The sequence below is a fragment of the Ahaetulla prasina genome, chromosome 1 (assembly GCF_028640845.1).
Source record: "Ahaetulla prasina isolate Xishuangbanna chromosome 1, ASM2864084v1, whole genome shotgun sequence".
NCBI classification, from domain to species: domain Eukaryota; kingdom Metazoa; phylum Chordata; class Lepidosauria; order Squamata; family Colubridae; genus Ahaetulla; species Ahaetulla prasina.
In genome coordinates, this window is record NC_080539.1 from 177,840,643 (window position 1) to 177,866,259 (window position 25,617).

A 25,617-nucleotide genomic window follows, 5' to 3' on the forward strand; every position below is an offset into this window, starting at 1 on the left:
TGTTACTGCTATAGATTTGATAGCTGATACAAGAAGCAAGATACTTCTAGCTACTTTCATAAATTAAAATATATTTGGAGTGCAATCTTATTTTGCTTATGCAGATATAAGTTCATTGAGACTTATGGCCTTTAAATGAATATAGGGTTGCTACATGAGGATATTTCATTTTTGGTTAATTAACACAAAGAACAAACTAGGATACAATAAGAGTAATTAATTTTGTTCTATGTATACTTTCGTAAAGCTGGACAGCATAGAGAAGTTCTAGGTTTTTTTATGGTTCCTCCTAAAATCTGTACCTAAATGTGAAATATGTTTTCTAGTATTTTAATTCATAACATTAGAATAACTAGAACAACAGAAACATCTTTGGCAGCACTTTTGTACCAATAGAAGAAAATTTTCAGTGTGAAGTATCATTCAGTGCTACCTTTTAAACCAAGTTTGCTCCTGCAAACTATATTCATTTGATTTCCATTCTGTTTTTCATTCAGGGGTCAAGGGGAATTGCACAGTGCTCCCTCTTCCAGTTTTTCCCCACAATACCCCCCTTAGAAATATGATAAAGATATAAAAAATAGCTAGATTTGTCATTTTTTTTTCCTTCATGCAATGGAGCAAGCCATGAAAAGAACTCTGATATGTGGAAGTTTTATTTCTTTAACTGCTCTGTTAGTCAAAAGCAGTTGCCAAGCACTGAAGTATTTAGAACTGTCTAGACATACTACACAAACACTGTAATGCACACAAATAACTTTTTTTTTCAAATTCAAAAACAATTTTATTTAACATTTTGCATTTCAACACATTTAAAATAGCATACTCTATTTAATTTAAATATGACTGACAGCGCTTTACAAATGTTTCTTAAATATTTTTAAGAAAATATTTTGGTCTTCCATTTAAACAATAAATACAGGCACTTCTACATGTACAAAGACAGCAAATGCTGTTTGAATTGTCAGATATAACACATATGAAGATATAGCAATATAGTGATTTGAGACTTTTAGAATCTATTCCTTCCAAAATAGACACAATAAACTTAAGGATTTTTTAAAAATTGGTATCTCAATTATCACCATTTTCATGAGATTCTCACTGACATAAAATTTGATCTTTTAAATGCACAGTCCCATATTAGAGATGTTTCTACACATCGTTAACTAAAATATTATTTAATGAAGTGATAAAGGATTTGGAGTTGAAGGTGGGAAACTAAGCTGCAAAAACCCATCTTTAATTATGATATTAAATTATTATGGAAGCTAAATTGGGAAAATAAGAGTCTTGAGTTAACAGCAAAATCTCTATAATTTCTCATCTCAGGAAAGATGATGGAATCTATCACCATAATTTAATTACAGTATCAGAAGAAGAGCAATTTACTGAATATATTTTGACTAATCAGTTTTTCTTTAAAATTACACTAATCACAACTTTGGAAAGCTTTAATTTTTCAAAATTTTAGGACAGTACTATAATGAAAATATTTTCATGCCATATCTTCTGATGTGCACTCTTGTAGTTGTAATCTCACTTTTAGAAGTACTAGACAATGTTACTAGCTAATTTTGGTTTACAAAACAAGCTACCAATTGAAGATAATATGCTTACCATTTAGCCAAAGAATTTAAACTGAAATTTAGGAATAATTTTTGGACATACATTTTTAACAACTTAAATGTGGATCTTGCAAGTTCGTCCAGATTTTAATCATCTCTCGAGGATTCCGGTTGTGGACTAACATTAGATTTGTATAGGAGCATATATTGTCCCTCTGTTTCTCTTCAATGTCAAATGTTTTGAAGCCTTTGTGTTTTTCTGGAGAAAGCCCAAGTCTCTGAAGGCACATGCCAATGTACACATCATCAATAGGATAAAGAAGGACTTGGTCAGATATGTTAGCTAATCTTAATGCCAGATCACCAGAATAAAGAAATCCGCCACCTCCTGCGTATGGAGGATAAGAGCCTTCATAAATACTGTGTGGGATATAGTATTTCACATTTGTATCACGATGAGGTCCAGCATCACGGATAACATCACCTATGAACAAGTCTTTGGCTTTTTCTTTACTTAAACTCTTCAAGTAATCCAGGATCTGATGAGTATTCACAAAAACATCATCATCTCCTTTGAAAATAAACTGAGCATCAGGGCAAGTGTTACTAACCCATTTTAGAAATAGTACCTCCTTTAGAGTCAAATTGAAGAAAGTATCTCTGTAGTTCCACAGAAGTATGTCTTGGTGGGTTTTGCTCTCAAATTTCAACATATCTGTCAGATTGGGATAGTTATCTTCGGGAGGAATTTGACCTAATAGGAAAACTCTCACAATAGTTATGTCTCCCAATTTAATTTCCCTTCCCCAAGATTCCCGGATTGCTTGCCTTCTATCAAAATGTGGTATGAGTGATTTAATAGCCAGAAGCAAAAAAGGTTTATGTTTGCACTTGTGTTGCTGATCTATTAATAATGAATAATTTCTACATCTTAAATAATGAAAAAAGTCTTTAAATCTATCTGGTAAGTCTTCAAAATCTTTAAGATCTGAGGATAAAGATGGATCAGGATCACAGGAGTTCAAAAAGCTATTATTGAAAGATAACCTTTCTTCCACAGTCATATTGAAAAGCAATGCAAAAATAGGATTATACAAGTCTTCCAACTTCTGCTGCTGTTTATTCCAATATGCCTTGTGAGGAATATACTTTCTCCAAAACCTGCTCCTTGGGAGTATAACTTGTCGTTTTGAATTTTTGTCTTGACCACTATTTTTTGAGACTTCCACAATGACATATATAAAGAAATTTACCATCATCAGAATTCCCAGCAATTTTAATCTTCTGCGTCCAACAATCATGTCTCATATCTGGAAAACATTTAAAGCAGAAAGGTATTTATTAATATAACAAGATTTGCATAAATAGTAACATCGTAGAATAAAAAGCTTAGCCAATTGAGATCTCATCTTCAACAGAATATGCAGTCCTCATTTAGAAACTATCTCAGTTAACAACCATTTGCAATTATAACAGCGATTAAAAAGTAACCATCTGAAAAGCAAAGAAAGCTGAAATAAGTACAGTGGTGGTTTCACATAACAACTGCTTCACTTAATGACCACGTTGCTAGTCCCAATTATGTTCACTAACTGTAGTCCACAAATACAAAAAAGGCAGTGGAAGTCTGCGAACCAGAAGAGAATTTATATCACTTAAGATCACTCTCTGCAAGAAACGTGCTCAGGGCTGTAGAAGAGAAAAACTAGCTACTATACAGTTTTAAGCAATTTTAAAATCTACTTGACCCATCATTTTTCCCTAACTAACAAGGCTTACTACATGCTCAAAAATCCTGTAATTGGTTATGGAGCAAGAATCAGTTTACATAAAATTGTACAGAAGTGATAAACAATACAAATGGACCATGTTTCAGTGCTGAAAGGCTTCACTCCCCTCCCCCTCCCCAAAAGCCACAATGAACAGGACAGTATCATCAATATTGTTGGTAGGTATGCAAGCCTCAAAAATATCCAGAAAGTCCTTCCCCAAAGAATAACTTAATGGTTTTAAAAGCTATAAACTTTAAGACACAGTGTGCAGTTGAATTTCAGCAGTGAGAACAGGGAAGGCTGCGGAAGCTGTCAAAATGGTTCAGACATCAGAGAGGATCTAATTCATTCATGTAATGTATAGTAGGAGTTTATTTATCTTTATACTTCTACCACACTATTCATTTGAGGTTTAAAATGCAATCCTTCCAGCTTAAAATTCTATCAATTCAAAAAGGAATTAGGATATTATCCACATTCCAAAACTGAAAGCAATTCAAACTAGCAGCATAGCTAAAATACTAGTGTGTGATTATTTGTAGAGTTTTATGTAACATGGAAGGGATTTTGAAAAACAAATCTGGTAGGTATCTTTTTTTTGCAAGTCCTTATTTATATGCTAACAGTATCTCTTGAATTATGCTAATTGTCACTTATATTTTTTTAAATATATATATTTATAATCTACCTTCTAGGTAAAACCATTTAAGAGAAACTCAAATTCAACCCAACATAGAAAGACCACTAGCAAAAGTGTAATCTTTCTCTGATACAAAGACAGATATTTAATTGTATAACAGGTTAAAATGCTCTTCACAAAATCAACTCCCAATCTAGAAATGAAAATGGAGGCTGTAATGAAGGAGCAGTTCTCTTGCTCTCAAAAGTAAACTTCTGAAATACAAAATAAACCTTTTAATATAGCATATTCATTTTTACACATTTTTCTCCTGTATATAAAACCAAATGTGAAAGATAAAACTTAGTAGGAATTCTCTAACACTGTTTAATAACTGGTTGCTCCCAAGTGTCAATTTTGATTTACTGACCTCTATCCAGCCCATTACAGAGTCTGATAAACCCTGAATTATTCCCGTATTCTGATTACAAGAAGAGATATAGGTGTCATTCCACATCCAATCTAAACTTCAGCTTGCCCCAATTCTGGTTCCAGTGAATGTGAAACCATGCTATATATAAAGTGCATTATCAACCGGTGAGTTTCCATAGCTCAAGATGGATTTAACCTCAACAGTATTTGCCAAGCATCTCCATATTCTCAGAATAGAAAGGTAGTTTTCACGTCAGAGGTGGGTTTCAGCAGGTTCTGACCAGTTCTGGAGAACCGGTAGTGGAAATTTTGAGTAGTTCGGAGAACTGATAGTAAAAATTCTGACTGGCCCGCCCCCAGGGGTAAAATGCTCCGGTTCAGACCAGATCGCATGATCCTGTAGCGATGGGGTGTGTAGTTCAGAGAACCAGTAGCAAAAATCCCTGCCCACCTCCCCCCACTCCCATGCCCACCCAATTGCCCAGTGCCCACTTGCCTACTTGCTGCTTCTTTTGGGCTCGCTCCTGCCTTGCTTTGCTTCGGCTGCTGCAATCAATTGCATCAACTAGCAACTGAATGTGCCTGCCTGCAATCCATTTCATCGGTGAGCAACTCAATCTGCCTGCCTTGTCCCTTGAATTAAGGTAAGTACCCTGGGGGGAGGGGGGGGCTTTTAAAATAGTTAATTGGTTTTTTTTAAAGAGTTTTATTTTTTTATTATAGTTTTATTTTTTATTTTTTTATTTTTACATAGAATAGAATAGAATAGAATTTTTATTGGCCAAGTGTGATTGGACACACAAGGAATTTGTCTTGGTGCATATGCTCTCAGTGTACATAAAAAAAAAAAAAAAGATACGTTCATCAAGGTACAACATTTACAACACAATTGATTGTGTGTGAGTCAGTTGTGTTGTGTGTGTGTAAAGTGTAAAAGTTGGTTTTTGAGCTTTTTGTGGCTGTATGAGTTTCCTGCTTGTTGCAGGGGCCATTTTGGGTGAAGTGCAGCTGTTTTTACATTGTGTGTGAGTCTGTTGTGTTGTGTTGTGTGTGTAAAGTGTGAAAGTTGATTTTTGAGCTTTTTGTGGCTGTGTGAGGTTCCTGCTTGTTGCAGGGGCCATTTTGGGTGAGGTGCAGGTGCTTTTACATTATGTGTGAGTCTGTTGTGTTGTGTTGTGTGTGTAAAGTGTGAAAGTTGATTTTTGAGCTTTTTGTGGCTGTGTGAGATTCCTGCTTGTTGCAGGGGCCATTTTGGGTGAGGTGCAGCTGCTTTTACATTGTGTGTCAGTCAGTTGTGTTGTGTTGTGTTGTGTGTGTAAAGTGTGAAAGTTGATTTTTGAGCTTTTTGTGGCTGTGTGAGGTTCCTGCTTGTTGCAGGGGCCATTTTGGGTGAGGTGCAGCTGCTTTTACATTATGTGTGAGTCTGTTGTGTTATGTGTTGTGTTGTGTGTAAAGTGTGAAAGTTGATTTTTGAGCTTTTTGTGGCTGTGTGAGATTCCTGCTTGTTGCAGGGGCCATTTTGGGTGAGGTGCAGCTGCTTTTACATTGTGTGTCAGTCAGTTGTGTTGTGTGTGTGAAAGTTGATTTTTGAGCTTTTTGTGGCTGTGTGAGGTTCCTGCTTGTTGCAGGGGCCATTTTGGGTGAGGTGCAGCTGCTTTTACATTATGTGTGAGTCTGTTGTGTTATGTGTGTAAAGTGTGAAAGTTGATTTTTGAGCTTTTTGTGGCTGTGTGAGATTCCTGCTTGTTGCAGGGGCCATTTTGGGTGAGGTGCAGCTGCTTTTACATTGTGTGTCAGTCAGTTGTGTTGTGTTGTGTTGTGTGTGTAAAGTGTGAAAGTTGATTTTTGAGCTTTTTGTGGCTGTGTGAGATTCCTGCTTGTTGCAGGGGCCATTTTGGGTGAGGTGCAGCTGCTTTTACATTGTGTGTCAGTCAGTTGTGTTGTGTGTGTGTAAAGTGTGAAAGTTAGTTTTTGGTACCTTATTGTTTTGTATACTTTATTATTTTATTTATTGTTATTGGCCAAGCCCACCCAGTCATCTGACCACCAAGCCACGCCCACAGAACCGGTAGGGAAATTTTTTAGATTTCACCCCTGCCCGCCCCCATCTATTTTCTGCCTCCCCAGTTGATGGGGAGGAAATGGGGATTTTGCAATAACCTTCCCCTGGAGTGGGGAGGGAATAGAGATTTTACAGTATCCTTCCCATGCCATGCCCACCAAGCCATACCCACAGAACTGGTACTAAAAAATTTTGAAACCCACCACCGTTTCACATCTTCTATAATCTATGCTTTATTGTCTGTAATTCTGAAAACTAAGATACCTTCAACTATAGGAAGAAGTAACAATATATGAAAACAATTTTCTCCTTTCTTCTAAAAAAAGTGGGAACGAATTGTCACTGGCTTTAATTAACAGTTGCTTCAATACCATTCTAATTCTAATGGCAGACAGTGAAGAGGAACTAACATGCCTCTTGATGAGGGTGAAAGAGAAGAGTGCAAATGGTGGCTTGAAACTCAACATGAAAAAGGAGATGTCATCTGATTCCATCACTTCCTAGCAAATAGAAGGGAAGAAATGGAAGCGGTCACAGATTTTATTTTCTTGGGTTCTAAGGTCACTGCAGACCGTGACTACAGCCATGAAATTAAAAGATGCCTGCTCCTTGGGAGGAAAGCTATGGCAAATCTAGACAATGTATTAAAAGCAGAGACATCACCTTGCTAACAAACATGTCCGTATAGTCAAAGCTATGGTTTCCCCAGTAGTAATATGTGGCTGCAAGAGTTGAACTATAAGGAAGGATGAGCACCGAAGAATTGATCCTTTTGAATTGTGATGCTGGCGAAGTCTCTTGAGAATCCCTTAGACTGCAAGGAGATCAAATCGGTCAACCCTAAAGGAAATAAATCCTGATTATTCTTTGGAAGGAACAGATACTGAAATGGAAGCTCAAATACTATAGCCACATAATGAGAAGACAGGACTCATTGGAAAAGACCCTGTTCTTGGGAAAGATTGAAGGCAAAAGGAAAAAGGGATGGCAGAGGATGAGATGGTTAAATACATAAAAATTTAGGCAAACTCCACAAGACAATGCAGAACAGGAGAGCCTGGCATGCTGTGGTCACAAAGAGTCATATGTGGCTTAGTAACTGAACAACAAATCAATATCATTCCATAATTATTTTTAGTAGAAATGAATTAAAGTTTTGCTCTAAAAAAACCACATTCGCAGCATTCTTCAAAACCGCTTCATAACATTTAGATTAGAACATTTTAAACTGTAGAAGGATTAGTTTGTAATCAATGCATCTTACACTGATTATAACATAATTACATAACAAATCAGCTACCTAGAGTATCAACAAAGTTATCAACTTTAATCAGTACCCACAAGTTTCAGCTCAAATCTCTTCAGTCATTTCTGCTGGTTCAGCAAATGCTAAATCCTTTGGCACAGGCAAGGCATTTTTGAAAAGAAAGAGGAATTGCTATTCTTTCAGCAGTCGGGAAAGACAGCAAAAAAGGATTTGTGCTGCTTTTTCTTTCTTGTTAAATAATAAGATAAAAACATGGTTTTCTTGAACTTAACTCAAACATTATGACAAACTCTGCCTTCACCAAGTACCCAATAATTAATTACCTCTTCACAAACTATTTTATTTGATATTTATTAATACCTGAAGAGTTGGCACAGGGGGAAAAGGGGGTCGGTCGGTTTATTCTCCAAGGCACTTGAGGGCAGGACAAGAAGCAATGGGAGAAAGCTCATCAGAGGGAGATCCATCCTGGAACCAAGGAGGAATTTCCTGACAGTGAGAACAATTTATCAATGGAACTGGTTTGCCTCCTAGATTTATGGGTGCTCCATCACTGGAGATTTTCAAGAAAATATTGGAGAACCATTTCTCAAAGGTAGTGTAAGGGTCTTGAACAGGGGGTTGGATTAGAAGTTCTCCAAAGTCCCTTCCACCCCTATGATTCTACTTTTAAGAGCCATGGCTCATCACGCAAACATAATCTATCAGTTCATTTTTTATTATGAATCTTAAAATTCCAGAATATAAAAATATATTAAACATGATACTTGAACTGTGGGATAACATTCATATTTAAAAGGTGAGTTCAGTGGGATTTATGGTTGGGAAACTTTATTTGAAAGTAAATGCAGGGCCCATAAACTTCAGAATTTAATTTAGTTGCTCAATAAGATTTCCAGGAGTCAGAAAAATGAAGCTTCAGTGCCTTGGTCCATTTGCAAGCTGTGATTAAATGTCAGGTTAATAATAAAATTCTGTACTCTTGGAATAGAATTTCTTTTCCACTCTCACTATAGGAGAAAACAGAGGAACTAAAAAAAACTTTGAAATTTCTGCATTGTAGTGTTGATTTCAAAACCTTCTGGATATTCTGGATTATAAATATTCTGTTAAATATTTATAAAATATATCTTTACTAGGAAATCAAAATATAAAATCCAATATTTGAATTGAAAACTTATCGTTTTCTTAAAATTAGGAACTTCCAGGTTGAAGGTGCCAAGCAAACTGGTTCTGATTCTTTGGCCACATAAAAATAGTAGTGACTTTTATTTTTCTTTCTAAATATTATATTGGGTATTAAAAGTTTTCAAGAGATATGGGACCCTTATTTCAACTGGATAACTAATAGATTGGCTCTCTTTTCTGAATTTGTTTTAATATTCTGCCCAATTTAAAAACAGCATGTTAATTCAAATATTCTTTGATTATACTGTGCACGTTGCTCAGTTATCTTTGGCTGCCAAGGAACAGTTGAAGAAGAGATTCAGAAGCTCCTTTTGGCATTTGTCTAGCAGACCTGTGAATTGGGATTTTGATTTTCTCTCTTCTAAAATGCTTTGGTTTGCTTTTGCTTTTTGTTTAGCTTTTCTTTCTGATTTGAGGAGCCATAAAGAGAAACTTCATTCTGAGAGATGGTCATATGCTGTATAGCCTGGAATAAAGCCTAGCTTAGTATGTTTTCATAAATAAATTCTTGACTGTAAAATCATTCATTATGTGCACTAACATTTTATTCATGTCTGCCTAAAATTTATATTATAACTGATTGATGATGAAATCATTTCATCAAATTTCATTCTTCTTTGAAATAAATAAATAAATCCAACTAACCCAATTATATTGGGATGCTCAGTTAAGAACTAATTGCTTCTCAAGAGGTTTCCATTCTACTTTTTCCATACCTGAATATACTATAAAGCAATGTTTCATTATTCAGCCATCTTACTGCATTCAAACACTTCAACAATTCATAATCTATTATTAACAACAGTAGTACTGTAAGTTTAGCAACAGTGTGCATTCTACAATATGCAATTCGTAAGTAACAGTCTCTCACTTTAAAGACATGGTAAATGGGTAAATAGCTTGTTCAACAAGTTAAATAAGAATGTTTCTGTTTGGCTTTGGCTTTGTGCTAATCCAGTCATTGTGCTTCGTAAATAATGGTTTGGGGTTGTGGTTTTTGAGGTTTTGAGTTCTCAAAAATTTTAGGTGTAGTCCTGAGCTCTTTGAAAACTTGCTAAATGATTTATTCAGTAAGCCATGCTTAATATCACTGAAGGACAACTACTTTGACAATATAAGATCCAGGACTACTTTCAAGGCAGTGGCATACAAAAGGAGGCTTGGCATTTTTTATTTAACTTCCTTTTTTCATTTGTTAAGCCTATCTTTCACTTTATACTGTTTTTTCCCCTCTGACAATTGGCATGAAAAGACATCTTCATTTATTCGTAACATGATGCTGAACTTCGGTGATATAATTTCTGATTTCAAAGGTTGCATACAGTATCTAGACTCACTAATTCCTTAGGCTTATTACTCACAAAATTAGCCTCAGTAAATTTTAAAGTTCTATTTATATGGATTCTTCTTACTCTGTAATTAAATGGTTTCTAAATTGGAGGGAAATATACTAACCAATTGTTCAATGTGTGAAGCTAAGCTCCACCTCCTTTCAACCTCAGCATGGAGATAAGATAGAAAATGAACTTCTGTAAGTCAGTCCTGAGACAGAAAATATTGAATCCAGTTTTGGTTGCCACAATATAAAAAAAAAATGTTGTGACTCTAAGCAGATTACAGAGATGAGCAACAAAGATGATTAGGGGACTGAAGGCTAAAACACAAGAAGAGTTGCAGGAATTGGGCATCTCAAATTTAATGAAAAGAAGAACTAGGGACAGGATAGCAGTGCTCCAATATCTAAGGGATTGCCATAAAGAAGAGTGGGGGGGGGGTTTCAACCTTTTCTCCAAAGTACCCGAAGGCAGAACAAGAAGCAATGGATGGAAACTAATGAAGAAGAGAAGCAACCTAGAACTAAGGAGAAATTTCCTGACAGAACAATCAATCATCTTGCCTTCAAAAAGTGTGGGTGCTCCCAACACTGGATGTTTTTAAGAAATGATCGGATCGCCATTTGTCAGAAATGGAACAGGGTCTCTTGCTTGAGCAGAGAGGTTGGACTAGAAGACCTTGAAGGCCCCTTCCAACTCTATTATTCTGTCACTTCAAGAGCATAAAGTCAGTTTGTACTGTATTGAGATTTGTTTTTGTTTTTTCTTAACACACTGGTGTTAAATATTTAAAACTGGTGATTTCAAGTTACGCCTCTCCCCCCCCCTGTTATTTTTATAGACTCCACTCTATAGCTACACAGGATGGTCTGATTGCGGTCTTAAGGCACGAGAAACCCCTGAGTCTTAAGATGTTCCTGCTAAGAGTTTAAAATCAGAAAATCTTTGGGGAAGAATTAGGGTTCAACTCGTAAGCCGTGCTCTAGAGAAATGAGCATCTAGCAAAAAACATAAACAGGCTCTTCAATTGTTGGTTGATTATTTGATTCACATCCAGATTCTTTCAGAAACTGAGGTAGTGTACATACAAAGTGTTTCTTCCTCTTGTTTATTTATTTTATTTTATTTTACTCCACCCAACAACCACCTGAAAGGTAAAAGGGCCAAGAGAGAACGAAGGGCCAAATATCACCCAGTGAGCATCAGATACCAAAAAAAAAAAGGGAAGCCAAAGAAGCTTCTAGTCCCAACAACTTCTGCGGTATTCCAGGCAACTTTTAAAATAGCTTCAGCATTTACACCTCTACATTCCTCTAAGGTGGCGTTCTTGGGGGTTTGTTTAAAATGTACAAAATGTCTCTCAGACCTGTTTGTGATTTCCCAATCCCGAGATACTTGGATAGGCCTCAGCCTCTGGCAGTCTTGGGGGGGGGGGGGGGAAAGCCCTGCTGTATGAAGGGAAGCAGCCAGGAACTTGCTCTATTTCCCCCTCTTTTACAGTTGCCTCAGCCACATTTTTTTTTTCCTGTCATCAGAGTTCCCACAAAACTCTCCTCAGGCTAGAAACTTGTCTTTCCCTACGGCAAGCCCTAAGGGCCATAAAGCCTCCTACTTTCCACAGAGCCTATAGACATCGAAGCTGCACAGGCAGGCGGAAGGTTTCAGATCCTCTCTAGGATGCTTGAAAGCATCTCCTCACTCTACTTTTAAATTAAAAGGACAAATTAAGCATACAAAAAAAAAAAAAAAGGAAGATGGCAATCTCCTCAATCATCTTTGTTTCTAAGATCGTTCTGGATTCCAAATAGGTGTTTTGAGTGGGGTGGGTGGGGAAGGGACAAATGTAAACACTGAACCACAGAGCTTTGGCCACTAGTCCCAAATCAGAACAGTGATAACAAGCCACTTGGGGTGCAAGGAAGGATGACAGGGAACAGTTTGCTTTTTGGACAATTCATCTTTTGAGGCTGCACTCACTTACTGTGGGAATTATTTTGTCAGTGAGCAATAACCCTTCCCTTCAAGACTGTTGGAGCATCCATCGCTTGCTCTCCAAATGAATTGATTAGCCCTCCCCAACAACTGGAAACATTAAATACAAGCTATGCAAGTCTGCCACTATGGTAAATCAACAAATGAAGCTTGCATTTTAGTTATGGATTTTCTGAAAATATTGGACAGGAAAAAAATCCTGCAAAAATATATTTTCAGCTAATTTAATTTAACATCCTTTTCAACACTGTGGTATTACATGAACAACAATGTTCAGCAATTGACAATCATTTCAGAGAGAGAAAATAATTTTTTCTCGTTGTGTTATTTCTGAGGTATGAGTAGATCTACATGCATACCTGTGACCAGGTATACGCATGTAGATCTACATGCATCATCAACAAATGATTACATTTTTCTAATGTTGGATAGCATTTCATCTCCAATTCAAAAATGCAAAAGGGTACCATTAAAGCACTAAAATTAGAGTTCATTTTTACAAAAATATGGATCATATGGCCCATGAAAAATTATCTTGTACATATGGGAATCCTCTCTCAGCTGCAGTTATGAAAAGAGAACTACATATTTATTTCAACATATATAATGTGGCCAGAAACTATTGTCAAGAAAATCTAACTGTAATATCCTACAGTTGATTCAACCTAAGAAGTTTAATATGCCTGGATTGGGTCACAGAGCCATTTAATCCACTATTCTATACCACACAGTGGCGTCTGAATACATATGAGAACTGAACAAGCTTGTTTTCTTCCATTGGTCTAGAATCTTCCTTTATCTAGCTTCAGGGGAATAAAATGGATTCTAACATTGTGACAGAGGGAAAAATGTCATCAGTCTCCTTGCCACCCCTTCTACCATGTATTTCCTTATCTTCCTTTGTTACAGATTGAAGAGGCCCAATTGCTGTAGTGCTTCTTGATAGTAAGAATTACTTGAGCCTCCTAACCCACTCTTTTCAATTATTTTCTAGTTATAACACTTATTTAAGGTACAGTTATGAGAACTCTATGTAACACATTTAGCTTTTGTATAACAGCATTATTTTATCAACAGTTCTATTTTTAACTGCCTACCTAATTATAGTAAGCATGGCTTTTCACTTTTTATTTTTACAGAAAGTGGTGTACACACTGGATTGCCATTGTTCCTAAACTTCCATAATAACTCTTAAGATTTATTTTCAGAAATTACTCACGTGATTTTGCATAGTGCCTTTGTTTACATATTAAGAAAACCAAATAGAGAAAGAAATTATGTTTGGCTTTCTGTTCTCCCAAAGAACACAGGCTACAAATTCAAATGTTTTGAACTACAGGTAGACCTCAATTCACAGCCACAATTGGGATTGGAATTTTTGTGTAAGTTGTGATTTTTGTATTCATTTATTATTAAACTGCCTAATGGTTTGACAGCAGTTTACAAAATGATAAAATATGCAAATACAAGAACAATTATAAACATAAAAAGGTTAAAATTTTAAAAAATCAATCAAATTCAAAACTCTAAGTTTTGAGTGGACAAACAATGGTATCTTCTATTATTGCACCAACCACCTCTGCAAAGCTATCATAGCTATGGCTTTAACAAGATGTTCCATAGGGCTGGAACCATGGCAGAAAAGGCTCCTCTTCTGGGTCCCACCAGCTGAAATTCCTTGGTGGTTGTAAATCAAGGCACCTATGTGACCAAACCCAATTTTATGACTGCTTTTATAACAGTCATCAGTCTGAATCTGTTGGCAGGAATCTGCTGGCAGGAATAGCTAACACTCCAGAAGATAGGCTCAAGTTACAGAAAGATCTTGACAAACTTGAACATTGGGCGCTATCTAACAAAATGAAATTCAACAGTGAAAAAAGTAAGGTTCTGCATTTAGGCCAAAAAAACAAAATGCACCAGTACCGTATATGTGGTACCTTGCTCAATAATAGTACCTGTGAGAGGGATCTTGGAGTCCTAGTGGATAACCATTTAGATATGAGCCAGCAGTGTGCAGCAGCTGTTAAAAAAGCCAACACAGTTCTGGGCTGCATAAACAGAGGGATAGAATCAAGATCACATGAAGTGTTAGTACCACTTTATAATGCCTTGGTAAGGCCACACTTGGAATATTGCATCCAGTTTTGGTCGCCACGATGTAAAAAGATGTTGAGACTCTAGAAAGAGTACAGAGAAGAGCAACAAAGATGATTAGGGACTGGAGGCTAAAACATATGAAGAACGGTTGCAGGAACTGGGTATGTCTAGTTTAACAAAAGAAGGACTAGGGGAGACATGATAGCTGTGTTCCAATATCTCAGGGGCTGCCACAAAGAAGAGGAGTCGGGCTGTTCTCCAAAGAACACAGGCTACAAATTCAAATGTTTTGAACTACAGGTAGACTTCAATTCACAGCCACAATTGGGATTGGAATTTTTATGTAAGTTGTGATTTTTGTATTCATTTATTATTAAACTGCCTAATGGTTTGACAGCAGTTTACAAAATGATAAAATATGCAAATACAAGAACAATTATAAACATAAAAAGGTTACAATTTTAAAAAATCAATCAAATTCAAAACTCTAAGTTTTGAGTGGACAAACAATGGTATCTTCTATTATTGCACCAACCACCTCTGCCAAGCTATCATAGCTATGGCTTTAACAAGATGTTCCATAGGGCTGGAACCATGGCAGAAAAGGCTCCTCTTCTGGGTCCCACCAGCTGAAATTCCTTGGTGGTTGTAAATCAAGGCACCTATGTGACCAAACCCAATTTTATGACTGCTTTTATAACAGTCATCAGTCTGAATCTGTTGGCAGGAATCTGCTGGCAGGAATAGCTAACACTCCAGAAGAGTGTTAAGCTCAAGTTACAGAAAGATCTTGACAAACTTGAACATTGGGCACTATCTAACAAAATGAAATTCAACAGTGAAAAAAGTAAGGTTCTACATTTAGGCCAAAAAAACAAAATGCACCAGTACCGTATATGTGGTACCTTGCTCAATAATAGTACCTGTGAGAGGGATCTTGGAGTCCTAGTGGATAACCATTTAGATATGAGCCAGCAGTGTGCAGCAGCTGTTAAAAAAGCCAACACAGTTCTGGGCTGCATAAACAGAGGGATAGAATCAAGATCACATGAAGTGTTAGTACCACTTTATAATGCCTTGGTAAGGCCACACTTGGAATATTGCATCCAGTTTTGGTCGCCACGATGTAAAAAAGATATTGAGACTCTAGAAAGAGTGCAGAGAAGAGCAACAAAGATGATTAGGGGACTGGAGGCTAAAACATATGAAGAACGGTTGCAGGAACTGGGTATGTCTAGTTTAACAAAAAGAAGGACTAGGGGAGACATGATAGCTGTGTTCCAATATCTCAGGGGCTGCCACAAAGAAGAGGGAGTCGGGCTGTTCTCCAAAGCACCTGAGGGTAGAACAAGAAGCAATGGGTGGAAACTGATCAAAGAAAGAAGCAACTTAGAACTAAGGAGAAATTTCCTGACAGTTAGAACAATTAATAAGTGGAACGACTTGCCTTCAGAAGTTGTGAAGGCTCCAACACTGGAAATTTTTAAGAAAATGTTGGATAACCATCTGACTGAGATGGTGTAGGGTTTCCTGCCTGGGCAGGGGGTTGGACTAGAAGGCCTCCAAGGTCCCTTCCAACTCTGTTGTTATGTTATGTTATGAATCCATTCTTCAGAATGGGCATTTTTTGCCAGAAACCAGTAAAAAATGTCTCAAATCATGGTCATGTGATTGCAGGATACTATACCACAACACTGCAACCAGATGAAAATGGGAGCCTGTTATCAAGCTCCTGAAATGAGGTCATGTGACTGTGATGGGGTGGGTGGGGGAAGAGACACATTTTATGCCAGAAATGCTGTACAGGTTGTAAAATTTCCTTCCTGAAGCTGTCATTAAATGACCAGTTGTAAATTGAAAATTACCTGTACAGATCACTCATCCAGCAACCAGAAGTTACAGTAGTGCTGAACAATGAGATGGCTAGTTCTTAAAAGTTGCAGTTGTTGCAGCATCCCTATGGTCCTATGTTTTGGGCACTTGACAACTGATGTACACTTATGATGGTTGCAGCATCCCACAGTCACATGACTGCCATTTGCAATGTTCACAACTGGCTTCTAACAAGCAAAGCCAATGGGGAAGCTGGCAGGAAGGCACAAATTGCAATCATGTGATGTTGTGCTAAATGATCCATGGTGATTCATTTACTGACAGCAGCTGGGACTGCCCTAGTAAGTTGGGCATGATCATGTGATTTTTCAATTTATGACATTACTTAGCGATGGAGCTGCTGGTCCCAACTGCAGTGAGAACTACCTGTATTCTCCTGAGTAAGAATCACCAGGATTGCAAATGTGGCCAATTGTGTATTACATGCGTATCCCTGTTGGTTCTTTCCAGAAATCTAAATGTATCTTATTTCTAGGACTTGACAATTACCTTGAAAACTTACCAAGGTAATTTTCCCACACAACTTATACCTAGCATAATTAAAGTGGTCTTACTCTAAATCTTTCTCATATTTGCCCCCTCCCCTCTTAGATTTAATAATGTATAGGATAGGTAGTCCTTGGTTAATAACAGCAATTGAGACTAAACTTTCTATTGTTAAACAACATGGTGGTAAAGAATGACCATGCTGCTTAGGAATGGCCTTTCCAGCAGTTCTAGCTGCCGTTAAGTGTATCACATGGCATAATTAAGCCTGACTTCATGTGGTTGCCATTTGTGATCTCCGGCCAGCTTTCCTATTGACTTTGCTGTCAGAAGCCAGCAATGAGAGTCACAAACGACAACCAGGTGACTGTAGGATACTGTGACAGACAGAACGAGTACTGGTTGTAAGTACCAGTGGTTCAGTATTGTCATAAGTCCAAACAGTTGTTGAATGAATGGTCATTAAGTGGGGCCACCTGTAATCTCTAATTGCCCTTTCCACTCTTAATTGTCTTGCTACCTTCCTTATGATTTCATCAGATTTGGTCACCTTCTGCCTAAATCATTGCAATTTGCTCTGAATGAGACTTCCCCTGAAGCTATGGCTGGTGACCTGAAGCTAAGGCTTATCCTGAAACTATGGCTCTGCTGAAGCAATGTAAGTAGTTACGGGTAATTACAGCCATATCTCAGTGCACCCATGTCACACTTCTACTTTGTTAACTCCCAATGGGCTTCCAGATGCAAGATAATGGTTTTCATCTATGAAGCCCTCCATGACATAGGGCTGGCTGGCTTATCTGCAGGACCTGTTGTCCCCAATTATTCTGGCTATCCCACAAGAGCTGAGAGGGTAGGCATGCTTTAGGTCCCTTCTATCAAACGGTGTCATCTGATGGGACCCAGGAAGTGTGGCTACTTTGTATTTGTTCTATGGAACAAAACACTATCATCCCAAGATTTGGATGGACCCAACTCTGTTGATCATTTGTAAGGCATTGAAGACCAGATTCTTCTCTTGAGCAGTGGGTCAAGATTCTGGGTGTCAGGGATGAGATTGTGCAGCTTATGAGTCACTCCAAGCATGATGTGTTGTTATTCAATTCCTTTTAACTGGTTTTTAGTTGTTCATGTGAGTGGGTACCATTTAAACTGAATAAATAAATCAAGCTTATCCTTCCATCTCCATCGTATTGAAAGTCATGTCTCAATGGTTGTATTTATGCATTTGATAGCACACCTGAGTATTCACAACATCTAGAGATAGAGCTGTATGTGCTGATCTGCCCACTAAATTCCATATGTATTCCAGTCTGCATGTTTTTATTCTCAGACCATCCTGTGTTGACTGGGGGGACCTGAAAATCCCCAACTGTGGAAGAAATGTATATTAAGATAATCACATTTTATTACAGAATACACTGAGGTTCTGAGTTTAACTAATGCATTCACAATGCATAATACTAATATGCATAATGCATAATAAACTAATATTTTAGTTAAAATATTCAGAATCTTGATTAAATAACAAGAACATGAAAATACTTCCCCCACTCCCAGAAACAGTTTAAAAAGTGGAGTGGAATCAATTTTAAGTTTATTATGTGAAATATAGTCACATGCATCTAATTTTAGTTTCATTTTTAGTCCATGCCATTAAAAATGTATGACTTCAACTACTATATTGGAACGCACCAATTTTGTCAGCATTTATTTTTTTTAAAAAAGTAAAAGCTTTCTAAACATTTCAAAAATGATACCCTACCTTTAAACCCCCATACAAAAAGTCTTAACGCCTCTTTCCTACATTCAAATATGCAAATATTTCAAGCTACCTGTATATAATTTTTTTGGACTATCGTTCAGATTATTTGGAACATTATAGTATCTACCATTCACTCTTTTTTCTGTACCCCCTTTTTAAGAAGAATTTTAGTTACCAAGGTTAAATTCATCATGGAAAACAGTATCTGTATTCTAAACCTCACTAGTTTGTATCAAGTCTAGCCTGCTATAGCTTTTATATCAGTATCTATTTCAGTCTTCACTTTTTCCTTGCTCCCCCAGATCATAATGAATCGGATTTCTTTCTGCATGCATTGTGACATCTGATGTGATTTCATGGCCATTTCCCCAGCATGTGATAAAAAGTTCTTTAAGAAAAGAGTCAGGCCTATAATTTCTTGGTGTCTTGGCAAACCAAACAGTTTTATAAAACACCTTTCTACTTGCACTCTAATGTCACAATCTATCCAGTGCAAAAGCTTAGTTACAGGCAAAAAACATTTATGCTCAGGTAATGCCATTATTTTCTAAATATGGAAAATATTCCCAAAGCTAGCATTATTTTATCAACATACAAATTTCAGTTTAGTGTCTGCCTGTCTCCCCAAGTTATGATTAACTGTCCCATCAAGGCACCCCAAACAGCTTTCATTCCGTTTTATAAGAATTTTTATCAAGCTCTAAAGCCAGAGCTAACAAGTTCCCTTTATTTCTATGTTCGCTTTCATTCCGTTTGATAAGAATTTTTATCAAGCTCTAAAGCCAGAGCTAACAAGTTCCCTTTATTTCTATGTTCCACCTCTTTTCCTTGGATCATGGTTGTCTTGTGCTAGCTACTTTGGAAGCTTTTTGGAGGGATTCAAAGAGTAAAAATGCATTATCATGATTACTCCAGCACATTTTTTTTGGTAATCTTTGTCAAAGTAATTTTCTTATCTGGTAAGTTGTCCTTGCCAAGGGGATTCTGTTTTACACTGCTGAATCCTTGAGTTAATAATCTATAGTTATGTAGTCTAATAATTATATGGAGGCCAGTCAAAAAGAATGTTAAGTAGGTTTTACTATTTGGAGTAAGAATGATTTGGGGGTTGTGTACTAAAGTTACCAGTCTGTAAATGTTTTATACGTGCAAAATTATCCTTGGAGAACATTGTGTGAATTTTTACAGAACTGATGTGGTCTTGTGTGTACTCATTATAGTTAAATCATTATTTAGTGAAAATATCAGACTAAAACTAAATAACATGTGAACTCAAAGGAGATTAATTGTCCTCTTAACTACAAAACATTCTGAAATTGATTAGCTAAATCCAAGGAGAGACACACAAACAGAGAAGGTAATTTTTAAAGGACAATTATAATGCTTGGGAACAGGATGATTTGGGCTGCAAACATCCAGATGACCACTAGATGACAGCAAATAAAACACCATCTAGTGATCATTGACATTTTCTAGTTTATTTTGTGAGCATCCAAACCATCTGTAATCTTTGTTCTTATACCAGCAAGAGTAAACATTTAAACCTTAAGAAAAACTAAAACTGAAGATGGCTTGTTATTTCTTCCAATTAGTTCAATTTCTTTACACACATAATGAAACCCTTTATTTCCCCATAGTTAGAGAGTAAGTTACCAAATATCAATTGGACTGATGGGCACAAACCTCAAAGAAAAGCAGAAAAAAATCAGAACAGCCCCTACAGTCCCGCACCCATGCAAGGTAGAAAATAAACTGAAAGCCAACAGCTTTTTCACTTCTTTGCACAGTACTTTAACAGTCCTATATCAATTTGGTTCTTCGATGAAATTATCCAGATTTTACCAAAACTGTCAAATTCTCTTTCTCGTTAGTTCTTTATATAAATTCTACGCTCCAGAGAACGTTTAGAATGTAATCTGATGACTCAAATCCAACCAGACATGAGCTTGCAAATAAGAAATGAAAGTAAGAAAATAAAAAAAAATCCAAAATGGAAAAAGAAAACCCGGCAGAACAAGGCAGGGACTTATCACCGACTCCCTCTTAAAAGTAAAAAAGCACTGCTGGTCTCTTACACAGTCGAGAAACCCCAAGGGGAGCAAAGTCCCCCTTGATCTTTTCAAGATTTCGACGCCATACCCACGAGCCATACTCTGGGACAAAATTTTCCACGTCCAATTCAGTCTCCTTTCGTACTCAGGGAGTGGCGGAGGAAAGCATTAAACCGCCCTAACAGGATTGTTGGGGCGTGCGGGCGAGCGCCTCTGCGCGAAGACAGGAAACCCCTGGAAACCCTATCACGATCCACTTGAATGCGACCCCTCTTGAAAAACCACAGCCACCTTTTTCTTTCTCTCTCTCTCTCTCAATCCTCTTCAACATGCCCGGACACCAACAGCTCCTTTCTCCGGTCGCCAAGCAAACTCACATGCACGCAAGACACGCAACCGAAGCCGCGGAGGAAGAGGCTTTGCCGTTACCTTGGCAGACAATGGCCGGGGCCCGCTCCTCCTGCTACGTCGCCGGGTCCCTGTGACCGGAGTTGGTGCTCTTGCTGTCGTCCTTGATGAAGCCGCCACCATCGCTCTTAGGAGATGATGGCCTTGCCAGCAAAGCCAGGATGTGCCGGGTTTTCCCCCATTACACGTTGTTTCGGCGGCGCTTGCCCCTCGCTCCTCCCACAGTCCGGAGTGGATTCCCCCCGGTACAAGAGCGCCTCGCTTTGCCCCCTGGAACCAGTGCCCCAGGCCCGCGAGCAATCGGAAGAAGGGGTGGCTCCCGGGGCTCTCACCGACTGCGAGAAGGGAGCATTTCGGTTGCGGGAAACCAGGCAATGAAGAAACGTCAGGGCCGCTTCCGTCTCCCTTTTTCTTCTCTTCCTCCTCCTCCTCCTCTTCGCTTTCGTGACTCACCCCGCTGCCGCCACTTCACTTCTCTCCTCCTCGCTTCAGCGCATCTCCTCGAGGGCGCCCTGGTTTCTTCTTGCTTCAGTAGCAGACGGGGGCGCCGGACCCTGAGCCTATGGTTCCTCCGCAAGGCGTCCGCCTTCCAGGGGCCGGGGCCACGTGCTCTCAGGCAGCCGAAAGAAGTGGGGACCCGAACCCTCTTAACTTCGTAGACGGCCCAGCTCGAAAGGGCCAGGGGCACTTGTTGCTCGCCGTCCTTTGGACGGCACCGCTCGCCGGAGTCCTCCACTCGCTTTGTAGTCCGAGGTTCGCCCGCAGCGGCTTGCCTTGTATCAGGCCGAGGGGGCACAAAACCCAGCAAAACCACTCCCGTCGCTCAGTTTCGGTTACCAAAAAAACCACCGCTGGAGACAGGCTCCAAGCCACACCTCCTGGGCGGTCTCCCGACGGCTAAAGAAGGCCTCAGCGCAGTAGGAGACCGGGGGTGGGAAAGTGGGAGGGGGGAAGAAGCGGCCAGGGCTGTAGTTCGTCTTCGCTGGAAGGATTGGTTTGTGGAGAAAAGCTTCTTTTTTTTCTGACGAGACGTGAAGCGTTTGCTTCCACGGGGTAGTAAACTTCGCGGCGCCTTTCAGTGTGCTTGCGCATCCTCATCAGGTGCCGGGGGCGGAGAGGGGAGGAGGAGTTGGCGTAACTGGAGCCGCTGGAGTGGGAATGTTTCAACTACAGTATCTCCACAACATCGCCCGGCGGAGAGTCATTAGCTACAGAAATCGCGCGGTGGGAGCTAGCAGATGACATTGAGCGTCTCCGCTTCTCTGCTGACCGCCTGGGTTGGTGTTTTTTTTTTCCTTCAGTGCCATGACAGCAAATTAATACCTCAATTTCTTTTCCCACCTACACCCGTTCTAATTACATACACAAGCAATTAGTGCGTCAAAACAGCATCTCCTCCTGGGGTTTTGCTGGAGTAGTTACTCATTAGAATTAAGCATCTGCTGACATTCGTTTCTCCTTCCACCAAATCCGAGTTCCAGAAGGCATCTGCTTAAGTACCGTCGCAGCCACCAAATCAGGCAAGTTTCTAGACTGTAGATTGCACTCAGTTTGGCTCTTCGAATTAATCCACTAGCCTTAGTATGCACATTTAATACAAACTAGCCAATTACATGTTAATCTGGTGAGTTATGCAGACACAACTTCAAGTAGTGGGTGATGGTTGAGCATTAGCAAAGTCAAAGGATCAGTTCAGCACGGTGAAAAAATAAATAAATGTATCCTTGGTTCCAGTATTTTCTGTGGTGTGTAATAAATTGTCATTTGTTTAGAGAAAGTATACAATATGAAATTACACTAATCAAAAATCTTGTTCAATTATTATTTTAGAAATCCACACATACATTTTACAGATACTATAAGTGTACTGCAAATCTTAGAATGCCAATAGATTGCCAGAATATCAATATTGGACAATCTAATGTCTTAGGATATAGTAATCATACTTAGTAATCATACTTAGGATATAGTAAGACAAATTCCTTGTGTGTCCAATCACACTTGGCCAATAAAAATTCTATTCTATTCTATTCTATTCTATTCTATTCTATTCTATTCTATTCTAATCCTGCTAAACTTTTGGCTCACAACAAAGGTATTCAAAATGTAGTTCTTAAAACTGTGCCTTCAGAAAAAGACTTTTAATATGAAGCTCTTTCTTCCAGATAAAAAGATGCTATATATAGCGTACTAAAAAACTCTGTCCATTTGGTATTTTCCCCCCGTAGGATATTCATGGTTTTCTTTAAAGGGCTTTTGAAAGACATCTATAGTAAATCTCTTGCCATCAAATTTTTAAAATATGGCATAGCATTGCATGGCATTTTAGCAGAAGGAAAGAAAGAAGTCAGTCAGTCAGTCATTTGGAATCAGGAATCAGAAAATTTTGATAAAGTGTGGCCAAAGAATAGGCAAAGGTAGTTAATTTTTATAGTACACAGTTCTGGGAAATTTGTTTGCAATAATTCTATCACAAATATGTATTAAAGAATAGGAGGTCTGAATATTTTCAAAACCTCTTGTCAGTTAAAGGTCATTACATGGGGCTCCCCTTGAGGGGCATCCGGAGGCTTCAGTTAGTCCAGAATGCAGCTGCGCGGGTGATAGAGGGAGCCCCTCGTGGCTCCCGTGTGACACCTATCCTGCGCAGGCTGCACTGGCTACCTGTGGCCTTCCGGGTGCGCTTCAAGGTGTTGGTGAACGTCTTCAAAGCGCTCCATGGCATAGGGCCGGGCTATTTACGGGACCGCCTGCTGCTACCGAATACCTCTCACCGACCCGTGCGCTCTCACAGAGAGGGACTCCTCTGGGTGCCGTCGGCGCGACAGTGTCGTCTGGCGACGCCCAGGGGAAGGGCCTTCTCTGTGGGGGCTCCCGCCCTCTGGAACGAACTCCCCCCAGGACTCCGTCAACTTCCGGACCTCCGAACCTTTCGTCGCGAGCTCAAAACTCATTTATTCATCTGCGCTGGACTGGGTTAGTTTTAAATTTATGGGTTTTTAATGGGTTTTTATCCTAAATTTTTAATCTTGGCCAATCTAATAAGTTTTTTAATTGTATTTTAATCGTATTTATATTGTATTATTGTGTATTTTTTACCTGGCTGTGAACCGCCCTGAGTCCTTCGGGAGAAGGGCGGTATAAAAATTTAAATAATAAATAAATAAATAAATAAATTATTACATTTACCCACACAGTATAAGTGATTGATTTCCTTGAGATTTATTAATTAATGTTTCAAAGACAATTATATTAAACAAACTTTTCCTTCCTTACAACATTTTAACTCAGTTGTTATCTGAATAGGTTGTAAGTTTTGCTTTTGTGAAGGTTCCCGTATATATGCACTGACACTCGGCAATATCTGAATGTCAAAATGCTTAAAAGCCTTACAGAAATTTGTTTTAGGATTTCTTGACAGGGTATGCATTAGCTGGCAATATTGCATAAAATTGACACTTGTTTTGTTTTTATTTAAAGTCTAGCATTTTGTCTGTGGAATCTAGGTTTTCTATACAAGTTGAACATTGCTATGTGTTTTCAGCTTGAGTTGCCGTTCCAAATTGGGATCAGACCAGCATCATCTTGTGATCTTCCCAGAGCACTGTATTATTCTTCATATTTTTTATAAAACAGCCTTTCAGTTGTGACCTGTAATCCAGGGGTGGGTTCTACTTACCTTTACTACCGGTTCTCATCGTGCCCGCTTCTGCGCATGCGCAGATCATGTTTGATGATGTTCGGGTCAGTGGGCGGAGCCTCCTGCCGGTTTTACTACCGGTTCTATAGAACCGGTCCGAACCAGGAGCAACCCACCACTGCTGTAATCTGAATTCCATATTTTATCCCCTTTGCCAATCAAAATTTAATTTGCATTTACTTAAAACCAAAAAGACTTTTTAAACTCCTTTTCTTTCTTTAAAAAAATAATATTTTGATTTTTTTTAAAAAGTCTCCTGTTAAAAATATTGATCTCCCCAAAGGGTGAGAGGCAAGAAGAGACTGATTCTCCTAGTCACCTAACCCAACATTATAGGGCTAGGAGCTAATATTACAGAACATATTTAGTCAGTGTAATTTTTAAATTTTAATCTGCCAGAAAAGCAGTAAGAGTCGTTGGAGCTCTATCTCTCACACATGCTGGCATTAGGGGGAAGATGCAAGATGAATGCCTCACCAGAAGATTAGTGTGGGCAGCAGTAATTATCAAGTTTCACTCCACAAGGCAGGAGGCAGAGTTATGATTGTAGACAGAGAGGACTTCTAGGAGAGGATCTTTGTTCATTCCTCAGATCCAGACTTGGTGCAACAATGATTAATTCTGAAGTTGGCAGTTTTAAGACAGGCTGAGATTTGATTGATTGTGCCATTATGCTTACATATATTTAAATTACCTAACTATGGAAACAAGTATGAGGTAGTGCTTTACTTCATCTTACAAAACTGAGATAGGTGTTGCTTTAACCCTTTTTGACAAAATATAAGAAAATAGATTTATCGAGGGGCAGTGACTGTGACTGAAGAAGCTACAGCAAGGTTGCTCCTGTATTTGTCCATGGATGAGGAACTGCTTGAGAATTTGAGGGCTGTTGACTACATTAGGAAGCATAAATAAATACTGGAAGTTTACAGTGGCAAAGCCCATTTGTAATGCTGCGAAGAATTCTGCAGAGATGTTGC

At 38.5% G+C, this 25,617-nt stretch overlaps 1 protein-coding gene across 2 annotated transcripts; it reads right to left on the minus strand.

Moving 5' to 3' along the window:
* B3GNT2 (UDP-GlcNAc:betaGal beta-1,3-N-acetylglucosaminyltransferase 2) lies at positions 1-22,009 on the minus strand. 2 transcript variants are annotated; one of them, XM_058182710.1, is made up of 2 exons: positions 7,117-7,267; positions 1-2,878 (listed from the first exon to the last, which is right to left on the minus strand). In XM_058182710.1, the coding sequence occupies exon 2, from the start codon at positions 2,867-2,869 to the stop codon at positions 1,676-1,678; it is 1,194 nt and encodes a 397-aa protein (XP_058038693.1). In that variant the 5' UTR covers positions 2,870-2,878; positions 7,117-7,267; the 3' UTR covers positions 1-1,675. The 2 variants fall into 2 exon arrangements, with proteins under 2 accessions (XP_058038693.1, XP_058038690.1); XM_058182707.1 differs by lacking the exon at positions 7,117-7,267 and adding an exon at positions 20,959-22,009 and having other exon boundaries at positions 8-2,878.
* Between the last annotated feature and the right edge of the window lie 3,608 nt (positions 22,010-25,617).